This window comes from Carassius auratus, chromosome 33 (genome assembly GCF_003368295.1).
Source record: "Carassius auratus strain Wakin chromosome 33, ASM336829v1, whole genome shotgun sequence".
NCBI classification, from domain to species: Eukaryota; Metazoa; Chordata; class Actinopteri; order Cypriniformes; family Cyprinidae; genus Carassius; species Carassius auratus.
Window position 1 is genome coordinate 2,629,873 of NC_039275.1, and position 16,824 is coordinate 2,646,696.

At 34.5% G+C, this 16,824-nt stretch overlaps 2 protein-coding genes across 3 annotated transcripts in view; one reads left to right on the forward strand and one right to left on the reverse strand.

The window, feature by feature from the left end:
- Nucleotides 1-614: 614 nt before the first annotated feature.
- On the reverse strand, nt 615-11,614 carry LOC113052724 (myosin regulatory light chain 2, ventricular/cardiac muscle isoform-like). Of its 2 annotated transcripts, none has more exons than XM_026217142.1 (7): nt 11,591-11,614; nt 4,970-5,059; nt 2,989-3,064; nt 2,790-2,894; nt 1,769-1,847; nt 1,133-1,181; nt 615-911 (listed from the first exon to the last, which is right to left on the reverse strand). In XM_026217142.1, the coding sequence occupies exons 2-7, from the start codon at nt 5,003-5,005 to the stop codon at nt 807-809; spliced, it is 450 nt and encodes a 149-aa protein (XP_026072927.1). In that variant the 5' UTR covers nt 5,006-5,059; nt 11,591-11,614; the 3' UTR covers nt 615-806. The 2 variants fall into 2 exon arrangements, with proteins under 2 accessions (XP_026072927.1, XP_026072926.1); XM_026217141.1 differs by lacking the exon at nt 11,591-11,614 and adding an exon at nt 6,990-7,062.
- The window catches only part of LOC113052723 (homeobox protein cut-like 2), a 144,743-nt gene continuing 138,368 nt past the window's right edge, over nt 10,450-16,824 (forward strand). Inside the window, 1 exon segment of the mRNA XM_026217140.1 lies at nt 10,450-10,751. Within this exon segment, the coding sequence (XP_026072925.1) occupies nt 10,689-10,751 (63 nt within the window). The 5' untranslated portion in view covers nt 10,450-10,688.

Consider the following 16,824-nt stretch of genomic DNA (forward strand, 5'->3'; position numbering starts at 1 on the left):
GGTGTCAAGCATTAGTATATGAATTTACAATCATTCAGTTTTGTTGAGTGTGGTCATAGAATGAGTAAATATGTTATATATTAAATATGTGAGATAACAGTGCATTGAAGTATTCGTATATACCTCATGTATACCTCAAATGGGAGTTACTTCCGTTATTACCGTGTTTATCTATTAACAGAGAAGCTGTGGCTTTAATTGCATCAAAAACAATGATGTTAACTCCTTTCTGAAAAAGATAATGCAGCTCTTCAGCTGTGAAGCTATTTTACTGATAAAAGTTAGTTAAAATGAGTTGATTCAAATTATGAGTGTCATTCATTAGATGAAGTGTTTGTATTCTGCTCAAAATCTGGAGCAATTTTTATCTGGTCTTATTTTCAACACTATAGACCTAATTATTATGTTTAATGTCAAATCTAACAAATGCATTTTTGTGAAATTTATTATACATAATTTTTACAGGTGTGCTTGTATTGTTTTTCTTTATGATAAATCACACTTGCTTTTGATATCTATTTTTATCTAATACAATGACATTCATACTTAATTGTGCAAATAGTGTTTGTGGCTGGTGTAAATTCAAATTAATGCAAACGTATAGGCTTATGAATAATTTTACTGCACAAATTTTATTAGGCACCGTATATCAGTATACCCTCTAAAAATCACAAAACCAACTCTAATATGAAATGCATTTCATTCTCATCTGATTTAATTCAGTTCAGTGCTGGAAATGAGAGACTATGTATCATATTTGTTGTACCATAGATGCAGAACTAGTCATGATGGTAAAATAAGATATTTCACTCTTGGTCCTTCTCCTCCCCGTGTGTAATGATGTAGACCAGATTCTTATAGTCCACATTGCCTGCAGCGTCTGGAGGAAAAGCACTAAACATCTGCTCCGTCTGAGGAAAGATGCATGAAAAATAGCAGTATAGAATAGTTAGAATAAAATTCACTAGTCACGTTCAAAATCTATAGATAAACACAATATAATGTCATCACCTCTCCGCTTTTCTATGAACATGGAATATAAATGTAATTGTGACGTATACGGCACAGTGCTGTGAAGGACACCGAGAACTGAAGTGTTAGACACAAAACAAATAATCTCAAGATGTCAAACCTCTTCTGGAGAAAATCGGTCTGCTTGCGTTGTCAACATCCGTGCCAAACTGTGAGGACACACAAACTTCAGTTTGATTTTTTGATATGATCGTATTACGTCTGGCAAACAATGAACACACTCCAAAATCTTTAGGCATGAATTTAATAATTTATATTTATTTTATTTGATTTTGAAATCTATTTGATTTTATTTAAATAATCAGGTTTTTAAGCATTTATTCAAACTTCTCCGAATTGAGAAAACCTATTTTTTCAGTTAAAAGGGTTCAAATATGGCTAGCTGTGGAACAAGCAAAAATTAATTCATGCTTGTGCTTTCAAAATATATCCAGGGGATTAATACTATTACATAAATCTGACCTGTTTCTTTCATGTCTGGCTGACAAATATGCATCGCATTTTATGTTAAAACTGTAATACAAATTGATTAAAATTCAAAATACTTTATTTTTTTATTTTATTTAGGCCAACGTATATATTTTTTAAGTGTACATGCATGCATGATTTAAACAGTCTATATGTACTGCATCTGTTACTTCAGTAGCTCGTAATGTCACAAGCTGCCAAACAAAGCAGAATCTCTGGAGAAATGGATTTGCAGAGAAGCAGACTTTGTTGTTTCAATGCTACTCACAAATCCTTCCTCAAGGTCCCCTTTCCCTCTGGGTCGAACACTTTAAAGGCATTCAGAATGGTCTCCTCTGCATCGGCACCTGTTTTTTTTTTAGAAAGAGCACAAAAGAAAACTTTGTACAGGATTCCTAGCGGAATTTCTATCACAGTTTGGGGCCGATCTTATGGGAATCATCTTACAGGCTCATACAAGAGCTTCCACAACATATAACTCCCTATAGGCCTATTATGATTCCCAGTAGGATCAAATGCTTCAGTTGGAGTTCAGAAGGAAAGGAAATCCCTGTGTGATTTCTTATCCACTCATAAGACTTCATTCCAAAACATGGAGTTATGTTTAAATGAAATACAATACAAGTTTTTAAGAATTAAAATCAGTTTTTATGTTTTGAATGAATCTTTCACTCGCCAACACTGCATTTAAAAAAAATACAGTTCAAATTTTATTTTGAAATAATATAAAAAAAATAATAATAATCCTGTGATCAATTTCCAGCATCATTCCTCCAGTCTTCAGTGTCACATGATCTTCAGAAATCATTCTAATATGCTGATTTACTGCTCAAGAAACATTTCTGATTATCAACAGTTGTGCTGCTTCATATTTTTGTGGAAACTGTGATGCATTTAATTTTTCAGGATTCTTTGATGAATAGAAAGCTCAAAAGAACAGCATTTATTTGAAACAGAAATGATTTGTTATGGCTTTACTCCCGCTCTTGAGCAATTCAGTGCACCGTTGCTGAATAAAAGTGTTAATTTTTCCGAACATTTTACTGACCCAAACTAGTCCCTTAAATTGGTAGTGTATGAATTTTTTTTTTCTTTTAAATAGAATAGTTAAAAATAAACTCTTTTTGAGTTTAGCTTGAATGCTCAAGAAATTACAATCAGAAATGTTGCTCTTAAGGTAGTGGTTTGTCAAGGCAACATAAAGATGCTTGCTTTTATAATCCTGCTGGATAAAATACAGTTCCTACAGGGTTTTTGTATTCTTTGTGCCACTTTACCCCACCATTTACCTTTAAGCTTCTCCCCAAACATGGTGAGGAAGACGGTGAAGTTAATGGGTCCTGGAGCCTCCTTCAGCATCTCCTCGAGCTCCTCTTGTTTGACGTTCAGGCGGCCTGCGGATGCAGAGGTCAGAACTGCTGTCAGAGAGACGCTTCATCCACCAATGCAGAACGACAGTGACGTATAGCAGAGATTATTACAGTCCACCTAAAGCTGCGAACGTATCCCTCAGGTCATTCTTGTCGATAAAGCCGTCTCTGTTCTGGTCCATGATTGTGAAAGCCTGAGGCAGATGAAAGAGAGAGAATATAGAGTGTGTGTGAGAGGGATGCAGAATGTAGTCCGTTATTTCTGCACCCCTACTTGCACAGAATGGAATTAGTCCAACATAATTCCTCATTGTTGAATAGTTGACGCATTGTGTTGCTACAGTATATCCTTTTATGACGTTGACTTTTAGTAAACCTCTTGAAAAGTGGCATGAATGCCTTCTGCATCTATTTGCCTTAAGGTGAAATATGCACTTTGACCAACTTCTAATTTAACTTTTGTGGTGACAGATGTTTGAAAACATGTTGAGATGTTCATCATGTATTGCAATTAAAACCATTTTGTATGCACTCTAAAATGCGCTTGTTTTCACTACTTTTACTGTAAAGCCACCTAAAAATGTATTATTTGTCAGTATTTACTCACCATCATCCTGTTTGCACTGTGTGGGTTTTCTATAGAATGCAAAAGGAGAGTTTTTCAAATTGGTGCATTATATTTGTGAGTCAGTGTTATTTAAGTATAATACCATGCTTGTTTTTATGACTATATTGTGATTTTTTTTTTATTTATTTATAAGTTTTAGTTTTTATTTTATTTTAATTATATATAGTTTTTATTTGTTTGTATTTCTTTTATTTTCTTTTTTTATTATTTAATTATTTTAGTACATCAAGTTAAACCCAAATTAAAATGTTTCTTTAGGAATAGCCAAAAAAAACACTATATGGGTCAAAATGATAGATTTTTTAAGATATTAAGTAAAGATCATGTTCCATGTAGATATTTTGTAAATATTGTACCGTAAATGTATCAAAACTTAATTTGAGTTGTAATAACATTGCTAACAATTTATTTGGACAAATTCAAAGGTGATTTTCTCAGTATTTAGATTTTTTTTGTACCCTTAGATTCCAGATTTTCAAAAATTTTTTATCTCTGCCAAATACTGTGCTCCTAACAAACCATACATCAATGGAAATCTTATTTGTTCAGTTTTTAGATGGTATATAAATTAAAATTTTGAAAACATGACACTTAAGAATGGTTTTGTGGTTCAGGGTCTTAAACACTTTCAAAAATATAAAATATAAATATTAAAAATATTAATATTTTACTGTAGATTTATTTTAAACCAATAATTTTTTTGTTTTGTTTTAGTAACCTATAATAACCCTGCTTTGACTCAAACCAAGTCATTTTGAATCTGAATGTGTTTGAGTTTTGGTAGAAGTCTTGGAATATAATTCTCAAGTCATATAGTCTACTGTTATGATATTCTAAGGATAATGTGTTTTTTGGAATTTGTGTTCCACAGAAAAATAACATTAAAAATCAAATAAATAATGACATGAGGGTGAGAAAATAATCACAAATAAATTTTTAGGTGAAGTCATTCTTTAACTAAAGGACAGACCTCCCTGTTGTGCTGCTTGTTTTGCCAAACTCTCTCATTTGTATATTTCTAGTTCCTGTAATTCTGCTTTACTTTGTGTCTTTGAGTTAGTTTGTGATATGTGTGAGAGAGAGAGAGAGAGAGAGAGAGACAGTTGTCTGCACGTTCTCATCACTGCCATCTCGGATCAGTGTCATGCTTATCCTGTTTGTCCTGATCTTTTCACAGCCGCTTTGAGACCAGAGAGAACGTCTGTCCTGCTGTATTTTCCACGCAGATTTCAGGGCCTTGAGAGTAGGTTGGTGTGTGTGTATGAATGAGTGTGTGTTCAGGGTGTAAATCACTTTGCTGTGCTAATCATTACTGACACATTCTGAATTATTCACTAGCGATGATGAACACTGACATATTGAAGTCGCATACAGGAATCTCGCAGTAGTTGCTCGATATCACACTGAAAGAGTCACGATAAACACAATTGTCAAAGCAATTAGAGTCAAACGAGTCAAATTTGGTTTCTACCTCTTTGAACTCCTGGATCTGTGTTTGTTCAAACATGGAGAAGACATTAGAATTGGCTCCTTCTGCCCGCTTCTTTGCCTTTTTGGGTGCCTGCAAACACAAGTTACACAGAATAGCTAAACAGAAATACACTTCGGTATGCCATTACATTTTGTGCACTTTATGCTGATTTTTGTTTTTGTCTTTTGCAATCTCTCTTTAAAAAGAGAAATAACATATTCAAAAACCCTCAAACACATTTTACATCTTATTTTAAATAAGAGTGTAGTGGAAAATACACAACTGTTCCAAGGTTTTTGGGAAGAAATTGATATACTTTTTCAGCATTAAATTGATCAAAACATTGATTTATGCGAATGCTGTTCTTTTCAACTTTCTATTAATCAAATCCTAAAAATAAAATTGTAGTTTCTATAAAAATATGAAGCAGCACAACGGTTTTCAACACTGATAATAATCAGAAATGTTTCAGTATATTTTCATGATTTCTGAAGGATCATGTGACACTGAAGACTGGAGTAATGATGCTGAAAATACAGCTTTGCATCACTGGAATAAATTACATTTAAAAATATATTCAAATAGAAAAGGGTTATTTTAAACAAATAATATTTCACAAACAAATACTTCCTTGCTAAACAGAAGAGAACCTCTCAACAGCTTTTACAGACTCCAAACTTTTTTATGACCGAACATTTTAATATCACAATTGTAAACGGCAATCTGTTTAAATTGAGACTTTTACTGAAGTCTCTTGCTAAAAAGCCCCATAAATCTCACACATCTCCTCCTAATATTGTCTCAAAGTGTGCTACTAACTCAAATATTTCTCATCAGATCCTTTCTGTCAATGGTTGTCTCATTTGTGTCTTTGCATTTCTCTTAAGAAGTTTTAGGTGAATCATCAGAGTTAAAATTCCTCCCGAGCAATGAATGGGCAGTAATGTGATGAGGGTATGAGTGTGGAAATGTTTCGTGTCCTGTAGGATGTATAATTAGGATCAGATGTGGGATTACAGACTGCTGACAGCCTCGTCTCGGAGCCTGTTGAGAGGTAATCCCACCAAGACAAGGATTAAACACTACTATTTACATTCCTGCCACACCATTTGGAAAACATTGCGAGATGCGTTTCTGCTGGATGAGATCGCAGCTCGACAGCTGCTCATCGGCCTTCTGTCTGGATATCATCTCAACAGTTGTGCTGTAGACGAGGCCAGAGCTGAAGCACTGAGTATGCCGAGTATTTTCAAGGGATTTTCTTTTTTATAAACCTCATAGAGAGAAACCCACAGGAAAATGTTAGTGCTCAAAGGTTCATAACTCAAGAGAGTTCTTATTTATGAATCATCTTCAACTAAGTCTGAAAAATTCCTGAAGCGGAATAAAAAATGGTCGGCATGCAGTAATAGAACTAAAATGAATAAAATTAGCTCAGCTCATTTGAATTAGATTCTAGTCAAAAACTATTATAAGTGTGAATATTATTAGCAATTTTTAAAGTGAAAATTGTTTCTATGCACATTTCTCACACACACACACACATATTAGAAAAACCTGAAAACAGTTGTAATCTATTTTTTTCTGAGACTTAATCTAGTCTTTTCCATATATAACCCCCCCCCCCCCCCAACAGTTAAAAGTCTCCATGTGCTCTCGAAATGTAAACATTAATAAAACTATAACGAGTCACATATCGCCTTTTTCTATTTTTGAGTGCTGGAAATGTTTGCATCTATCTTTGAGAACAGAAACATTTGAAACATTTGTATTTATTTGTTGAAAGTGGAATTATTAAAGCATCAGAGGCTCTGGATGAGTCAGACAGATGTATGTGGCCCTGATGAATCAGACTTCAACATAAGTCTCAAACCCAGACAGACAGAAATCAACTCAGACTAGCTCATTTTTTAGATCTTTGTTTGGATGCATCAAGAGAATATCAAGTTAAAAATGTCTGCTGATATTCAAAGACAGAATGAATGAATGAATGAATAAAGGCATGTCAAAGCAAACTCACCATGACCGTAAAACCCTTGAATTCAGGAGCAAAGCACGAGTGATTTCAGACAAGTGTGCAAATGCTGATTTTATATATATATCACCCCATTCCCCACCTCTCATTGTCTATTAATACATCCTTATGCGCTTCACCAGGTAGCCAGTTGTCGACTTCATAAGTTATTATAAGAATCCTGATTAAAGGGGTTTAGTACAGGAGCCAGAGGGCTTCAACTCAGAACAGATGACAGTTGTTTCAATATAGCTAGAACTTTCCTAACCTATGATTGACAGCGCCATTTATTTCTATTCATGTTGTTTCTCAGTCTTTGTAGATTCATTTCATGCTATTTTGTGGAATCAAATGGTCTAGAAGCTCAAGATTTCAATATTAAGTGTCAAAGATATTAAGATATAAAGTATTAAGCTTAACTTTTATTCATCCTCTTTGATTCATCATCTGTGATTTTTGGTGGATAAATGAAGTCACTTTTCTGCAAGTACAGCAGAGGAGCCCACAGTGTTATTTCTCATTGAGATATTATTATAGTTTTTATATTTTAAGTTATATATATATCCGGACAAAAGTTCAGAATCAGAGCGTTTTTTCTAATGTTTTTTTTTTTCAGGATTCTTTGATGAATAAAAAGTTAAAAAGAAGAGCATTTATTTAAAAAAAATATTTATTTTCTAACAATATACACTACTTTTCAGAAATTTGGGGTCAGACAATTTTTATTTATTTATTTTTTTTTTTTAAGAAATTAAAACTTTTACTCAGCAGGGATGTTACATTTTTTAAAGGGATAGCAAAGATTTATATTGTTAGAAAAGATTTAAATTTTAAATAAATGCTGTTCTTTTGAACATTTTATTCATCAAAGAATCCTGAAAAAAATATTGCAGTTTCCAAAAGAATATTTGGCAGCAATATTCTAATAATTCTAATAATAAATCTGCATATAAGAATATTTATGTCTATTGCGTTTTATTTCATTCTTAGTTTTAGTTATTTTAGAATATTGTTCAACTAAATGAAAAATAAATAAATATAATAATTAATGCATGAAAAAAATAGAACATTTTATTTTGGTTAACATTTATTTTATTTAAAAAATGTTTTTATGGTTTTAGTTTTGTTAACTACAATAGCCCTGGTGTTTTGTTATTTTCATTTGGGTTTATGTATTTATGCAATGCGTGTATGTATTTATTTATTTAAAAATATGTCTAGTTTTTTTTTTCTGTTTTAGTTATTTTAGTACAGCAAGTTAGAGTTTAAACCAAGTAAAACTAGTTTTTATGGTTTTAGAAACTAAACATCATCAGCATAGTTTAGTCCGTTCGATGTTATCAGAAGGTTGAAACACAACCTTTGCTTGACCTCTCAAACTCAAACCCTGCATGCATTAAAATTAGATTAGATTACAACACTTTTAGTGCCAATTTGTCATGATATAAAAGCTAAGTTACCATCAAGAAAGACAGTTTTCCTTTCCAAAGATGATCATGTGGTCAGTTACAACTCAGACAGCATTGCTTTAGTGAAAGCAACATAGAAGAATGACTTCTAGAAAGGTTTTCTAGGTTTCTGACAGAGATGCTGTTCCAGGACCAACACGTACTTGGCTCAATAACGTTCACCTGTTTCAGTCATGGGATGCACACACATGCTAAACCTTTCCAGCCACCTGATGGCAGTCTCAACAAGTTTCCGTTTCAAGGCCTTTTGCACTCCAGAGTCGATCAATATATCAGAGTTCAGCAGCTCTCGTCAATATTCCTGGAATTATAATGCCAAGCGTAGTCAAACATTCATGTGTATCAATCCAAACACACTCATCTGATCCCATCCTTTTGTGTTTAGTTTTCATTTTTATTCCACAGTATTAGTATTGATGTTTTTAAGTCCCAGATATTAGAGGATTTTTTTTTCTTTTTTACAAAACCCTTAGAAACAGTCTCAGAGTTTGGCCCACAGAGATTCGTAAAAAAAAAATCTCCCATGCTTTCTGAACCCCATTTTTAGATTTGAACAAAAGTAATGTGTTTCCGCATCAGCCTTGTATATCAGAACTGATTTAAATTTCAAATTTAACAGTGAGCCATATCAAAACAAGGTATATTATTCCTTTCTTATAAGACTGATGCTGCCTTTCTGCCCTGAAGCAATAAATAAAAAGCAATAAAACATAAACTTTTAATAAGCACCTTTTTATATTCCCCGTAGGTGGCTTACAAAGTGCAAATACATTTCTCCTTAAAAATAGACTTGCGTTTGGTTTTAATAGCGAAGGGGAGAATGACAGATGTGCTCTCTTAGTAATTGCTGGCAGTCCACAAGCCAGCGGAGCAGTTAACCTCTTAAACGCTTTCATTTCCAGACGTTATTATACTGATATCAGTAATCCGCTGTATTTTGGAGACATAAGTCGAACTACTTATCCTAAAGATGAACATAAGGTAATCACTTGAATAAAGGTTGCCTCTGTTAAAATTGCCATTTTCTATGCTTTTCTAAAAAGAACTGCAGCTAGTCATTATACACAATGTGTGAAAATAAAACTTGCTCACAGGGAAAGGTCACAATGTGGTGTGATGTGTTATTTTAAGGGGAATCTCGGGTCTGTTTGGTCATCTTTGTGGTACACCAATATTATCCTGATAAAATTGTAATCTGGACAATATGTGCTATATTTGAAGTGAATATAGTCTTCATTCTCAGGGCTACTCAGCTCAGTCCAGTAGAAACGTGCTGTTCCACAAGAGGGAGCACGTGTCAACGTTTGAACACAACTGTCCAGTCAGAATAACAAGTCATGCATTGATCGCACAATCCCTCAATAACATTTATGCTTTTTTAATGCAATGAGTTTATTATTCATCCGTCTTCAGACATAGAGAAAAATAGCAGGTTCAATATATATGTAAAAGAAATAAAAAAACATATTTTGCATTTGCTCGCGTTAACAACCTCTTGTTCTAGATAAATAACTGAAATATTCCTGGTGTTTATTGTAATTCCACACATCTCTTTATCTCATGTAACTAAGCTCATAGACTCAACTTTACACTTTCCGTGCATTTCTTCACTAATATTTAGCACGTTTAACTTTTGTTTGGTTTATGATGTTACCGTTCACATCTAAGTATTATAAAAAGCCCAAAAACTGTTTTAATAGGCGTAAGTATTATTCAATTACGCGTATCTTCGTGCACTTCATTATTCGAAGAAACTATCAAATCACATTCACTCGTTTCACTTTAAAAAGCAAAGCTTTCAACCATTGAGTGTTTATGGCATGCATTACGCATTATTGACCTAAAGTTGCAAATCTCATTATGTGGGGCTCATTAATGATATGGAAGGATTTCGCTGTTTTACGCATCAAACATCTGGCGATGCGCATTGGTTGCTCGTCGTTCTCCTTCCACTTCCCAGACGTTATTGATCAAGCCGTTACGTCAGTATTGATAACTTTACCGAACCCAAAATCAAGTGCAATCCCGGGAGCAGCACTAATGCATCTATATGCATCTATATTCTGTTCATATCGCATCCACCGGCTCTCGCGCGCTGCGCGTCCCGTCTAGTTTTCCACAACTGTTATTTTCCTAAAAAATTTTTTTCCATGTGGAGTGTAATCGTCAACGCTGTTTAACGGGGGGAATCCAGCCCATATATTTATTGTAGCCGCTCTTGAATATTGTGCTCAAGATGGCCGCCGATGTGGGATCGATGTTTCAATATTGGAAGAAATTTGATCTCCGGCGGCTTCAGGTTGGTCTTATTTCTCACCTTTTTTACACGACGCGATTCTATAGGTGATAATGCACCGCGCATTTCATGCATTTTCTGTTTTGGGGACTTCAGAGGGACTGGATGGTGGTGTTGCATTGATAGTTATTAGTAATTGATCCTCTTCTGCCTTTTGTTCGGTTCAATCATTGATCAGGAGCGCGCAGGAGCAGCGGCAGCAGCCTCGCGCACACTAACCCGCTTTAACAGCACGTTCAGGGCTATTTAAACGCTTCTTTCGCGAGCTTGATTGGAAACGGAAACTTTTAATGCGTTTCCGAGTTGAGGACTTTAACTTTTTATCAGCCTGATGTGTTTTATTCTAACAGAAAGACGGAACGGTGACGCGCGGGTGCGCGGTTCGTTCTGTAAAGAGCCGGTTTGTGATTCACCTCAGACTTGATCAGATATACAGCTCGTGTGTTTTAGACCTTTAATGTTGATTGTGTTTATCCATCTCTCGCGTTTTGCCTTTTATTAGTGTGCTTCACTAATTATGACGCGGAGCGTAATGACCGTCGCTCAGTCAGAGTTTAGGAAAGTTTGTGTATTTAATATTGACGTCTTTATTTATTATGACTACTTAATGGTTCTTAACTTAACAGTGAGTATAATCGCGTTACAAAATGTCAGGTTAATGCATGCATATCTACTTGAATATGCTCATATGTTAACGGTATGCCTTGCACGCAGTATTTGTAATATGTGCATATTGTAATTCATTAACAATAGAAACATCACTTTTATTTAAAAATGCGATGGATTGAAATCGACTAAAGATGTAAACTTAGGATCGACTCTGTTTAAGATAAAGATCGTACCTTGCTCACGATGTTGGGGTGGCTTTTATAATGCTTTGAACCATGTACATTGACTCAGGTTCAATGTCAAACATGAACGTCCAAGATGCTTAAATACAAGAAAGCTTTGAAAAATCTAGTTTCAGACATATGGGTTACGTATTTAAAAATGCAATCTTTGCAGCTTTGCTGTTTTCATACGTTTTTTTTTTGTTAAATACAGTATAAAAAAATTAAATGTAAAATGTAAAAATGTAAAAAAAAAAATTCTGTATTCTATTTTTCTATAGCGGTTTATATACATGTACACATATGTATGTTTATATATATATATATATATATATATATATATATATATATATATATATATATATATATATATATATATATATATATATATATAATATGTATGTATATGTTTTAAATATTGATATAGAATACAGAATAAAAAAAAAAGATTTAAAAAGAAATAATTGACCCCTTGTTATTGTTATTATTTCCATGTGCATGATTGCTGCACACAATAGCTACTATGTATCATCCGGACATATTTAAACGCATACTCCGGATTCATTCCAGTCCCAGTGTGTACGCTCCATTCACACCGCTTGCGACGCATCGAACCCAGAACGCTCGCTGACTGTTCGCGCTTCTCGGACTGTGTAATTGCATTCCCTGCTAATGTTTGTAAATCAGCCTCGGCCAGCGCAAGGGCACAGACTCAGCCCTATGATTGATGTTCTGTAACATAAGAAATGACAAGAGCATGCCAAGCCAAGCCGGAGAGGAATCAGATCCGTCTGTGTGTGTGTGTGTGTGTTTGGCTGATTGTTATTCAAGCCTTTCCAAAGAAGGGCTGCTCGTGTAGGCTGTTGTTGGAGTGTCTCTCATGTTTTTGGTTTATTCTGAATATTGACAGACGACACGTTCATACTGAGGGTATCCAAACCTTGAACCTGTTCATGGACAGGGAGCGCAAACATGTTTTCATGGAGGGCTCATCTGGACAAATATCAGATGGTTATTGTCTGGACTGTGCTCTGAATATTTCTGCTAGACTGATAAATCATAAGAGTTAAAACGTTAAAGTGTAAGAATTAGACATTGACAAACTCATGGATCGGTTGCTAATCTGAATATTGAATGTTTGTATGGGGAGGAGTCATATCCCTTACATTGCCTACAGTGGCCTTAAGAGGACAAAGAGGTTTTGTGAATTAGTAGATCTTTTTGTTTTAAATACTGAGCTTTTAAGTTGTTAAATGACAGCTCTTTTAAATCAGCTTAGAGTTAAACAGTCAAAATCCATCTGTCATCATGAAAAGTGGCACCAGCGGTGAGCGCACAGTGCTGTTTTATTTCCCATGCATCCACTGGGCTCGATATATGAATCACACACATTTGCACATCAGAGTTTTTCTTTGTTTCTGGAGTAAGTCTAGGTCACACCTGGTTCAGGTTATTGATGCGCTCACCTGCAGCTTGTGACAGCTCAAGTCACATGTGAATGCAGCCACGGAATGCTTCCACAGCATCTTTCATCTCGCATGTGAATAGAAGCTAAAGAATACCGGGTTATTGAACCTTCTGTGGCCAATTCCACATCCAGTATGTGATTTTTAGTTTGTAGAACTAGTTATTGAGACCCGATGCATGTGACAGTAAGCAAAAATGTTTAAGTGCATATTTTGTTTAGTTTTATGTGTAAATAAAAATGTGCCATATAACAGTTGCATTAGTCATTTGTCCCATTCCATATGGATGCACAAAACGCCATGTGCCTGTAAGTTATTTCGCCTCATTTCACAACAGAAGCAAAGCTATAAATATGAAATTCAGAGCAAATAATCTTAGCTTGCATTTAAGGCATAGTAGTTGTAAGTTTGTTGCTAGGTACGGATGCATGCTTCATGCTTCATTTAACAGTTGCATTGGTCATTTTATCCCATTCCATATAGTTATTTTGCATTTTTCAGATTGTGATGATTTTTATTAAATATGCATTGATTAATGTATTGCAAGTCATAAAATGCACATAGATGTTATTTATGAAGCTGTTTATTCTTCCTCTTCTTACGACACAAGAAAAGCTATAAATATGAAATTCAGAGGAAGCCCAGTCTGCTCACATTTAGTCTGTAGTCTTGAGAGTTTGCTGTTATCTGGTGTGCATGCATATATTGGACATATTAACGTTTTATATGTTTGAGACTTCAATTTTATGTTTATATGTGTTGTTTAACAGGTGCATAAGCCATTTCTCCATTCCATATGGATCCGTTTTCCACTGATTGTGTTCAAAACTTTTAAAAATGCATTGATTAATGAGTTGCAAGACCACTGTTTAGGCATGAAATGTGCATAGATGTTACTTACCAAGCTGTTACTCAGAAAACATCCACCTGAAAGGTATTTTCCCTCATGTTACAATAAAGTATGAACAGAAGCAAAGCTATAAATATGAAATTCAGGTATGAAGTCTTTAGAGTTATGCGTGTTGTTATCTGGTGCGAATGCATATTTGAGACATGTTAACGTTTTAAATATTCACGAGACATTGTTGTTAACTCATTTATGAATCCAGTCAGACGCTGTTTATTGCATGCTCTGATGGTCTTTCTTATTCTCCCGTGTGGCCCCTGTGACACGACGTCCCCCGAGGGCCCCTCACCCACTCTTGAACTTGAACTCCAGCGAGATGCATATATCGAGACGGGCGAAAGCGAAATAATGGAAAATATTCAGCACATCTGCAGCACCTTTAATGCGTCTAAAACTAAGCTTCAAGTTCAAAGGCGTCTTCCTGAAAGAGAATGTTTTTTCCTCTAACTCCAGACCCTCCTGAACGGAGCGCCACTGCTTGTTTTGACCAGCAGATGAATAAGTTCAGAAGAGGGGGGATCTGCGGCTGACAGATGATTTATGACCCTCTTTGTCTGTGTTGGTCGGTGGAGGAGCATCTGGCCGTGTCAGATGATGTTTTCGCTGGGGTCTGTGGCTTATGGCTGTCGCTTTGGTTGCTCTCAAATTACATCATTTCATACAGCAGTTCCTGTACTGCCATTAATCCTCAGAGGTGTTTCAGTGATATTCCCTCATGAACGAGCCTGGCGTTCCGGTCGCATTGGGAATTCTTCATAAGAGGGAATATTTGACATCCTCCTGTCTTGTTAGAAGGCATAGCGATGAGGGTTTTTTAGTGGTTTGTGGTGATTTTTCTCTCAGTAAAATGTTTAAATGCACAAACAGCATGCATGTGGTAAAATGAGAAATTGTAGTAACACTTTCCAGTAAATCCATTTGTTAAGTATATTTAATGCATTAACTAACATTAACAATGAGCAATATTTAACAGTATTTATTCATCTTTGTTAACATCAGTTAATAAAAACACAACTCTTTATTGTTCATACTGTACATGTTAGCTCAGGTCCATTAAATAACATTAATAGATACAACTTTTGATTTTAATAATGTTAGTTTATATTAAATACTGTAGTTAACAAATGGAACCTTATTGGAAAGTGTTTCCAAAAGTTTTTTGCAACTAGGGTTGTTATTTTAAATAATTTTATTGTAATTCTATTATAAAAAAAAAATCAATAGTAGTAATAATGTAATAATAATAGTAGTAATAATAAAATAATAATGTTAGGTGTGTGCATGGGTGTGAGTGTAAAAAAATCTAAAACTTAATAAATGCAAACATTATATATATATATATATATATATATATATATATATATATATATATATACACACACATACATACAGTATTTAATTAAATACTGTATGTGTGTATATATATATATATATATATATATAAATATATATATATATAATGTTTACATTTAAGTTTTAGATTTTTTACACTCACACCCATGCACACACCTAACATTATTATTTTTTCATATATAATTTATATTGAGTAGTTATTTTTTTTTGCACGTTCCGTTTACATTAACTTCATAGAAAATAATTTGTTGCTGCTAGTGTCTTCTGTAAATTTCAGTGACCTTTTTTTCAAACTTTTTATACTGTGAACTGAAGATGAGAACGACACTGAATGATGTTCCTCATTTAATCTGTTTCCTAAGTGACAGGACACGTCCTCGTAAGAACGGACGCCAGGTTCTTCTAACCTCATAAAGGAGATGACACAGAAATAGACGGCTACAGGTTTTGGTGACCTTGGTTTCCACTGGTCTCAGGTCACATGGCCGTTGCTGTGGTAATAATTCACACCAGCCAGATGGCATTTCCGTGGGCGCTTGTGGAAAGGACAGGCCAAAAGGTCCCCGCTAGTCTCTTTTAGGACAGATCTGACCAATAGGGAGCAGGCCGACAAGATCCCCGTCCAAACAGACTGTCCTCTTTTGTCCCAGAGTGTGCAGAGCATTGGTGACCAATTTGAAAGCTGATGAAATATGCAGTTGGTACTTACTTTTTATATTACAACACATAAATCAAACTACTACAAACAAGACTGTTAATTTTTGAATATACTTGTGTTCTGTCTTGTCTTTTGCTAATGCATTTCAGGTGTGCAGTCCTGCAGTTTATAACTGATAGTTTAGTAGAGTGTGTAAATGACCACTTTAAATGTTTTTGATGGAACTTTCTTTTAACGTACATTGACTGAAAATTTGTTTTCTTCAAATATTTTTCAGGTAGCTAAGTAGAAATCAGCGTTTCATATACCATTGTAGTTTTTGTTAATATTTTGAATTAGTAAAAAAAAGTTTGTATAATAGTTTGTTATTTTATTACTTAAACTAAACGAAAAATTAGAAAAAAAAACTTTATGCCGTAATTTTAATGCATACTTTACTGATCCTTATGCAACAAAGCATGAAATCAAGCAACTAGAGTTTGTTGTCGTAAACATACATTGATTATGTTTCCTCTTGAGAAAGACATTTGTAGGTTTGACTTTTATCTCTTTGTTTATGCAAAACAGATTATTCGATGGAAACCATGAGATGTTTCAGCAGTTTTTAACCTAGCAAAGTTTTTATGTGTTATATTAGCCTGGCATTAAATGACAGAAAACGACTTCACCACTGTAGAAGTTTCCTCAACTATAACAAGCCCGGGGATGTGTAAAGGGTTCATTGTAGTGCAAAGATGACATGCTTCACTTTTGAGTCTTAGGCTGTAGAGTGCTGTCAGTCTTTTAGTTGTCTTTGCAGTTTCTCAGGGACCACATTTTGCATGACTCAGGTGTTTCCATGTCATCTTTACACCATAAAACT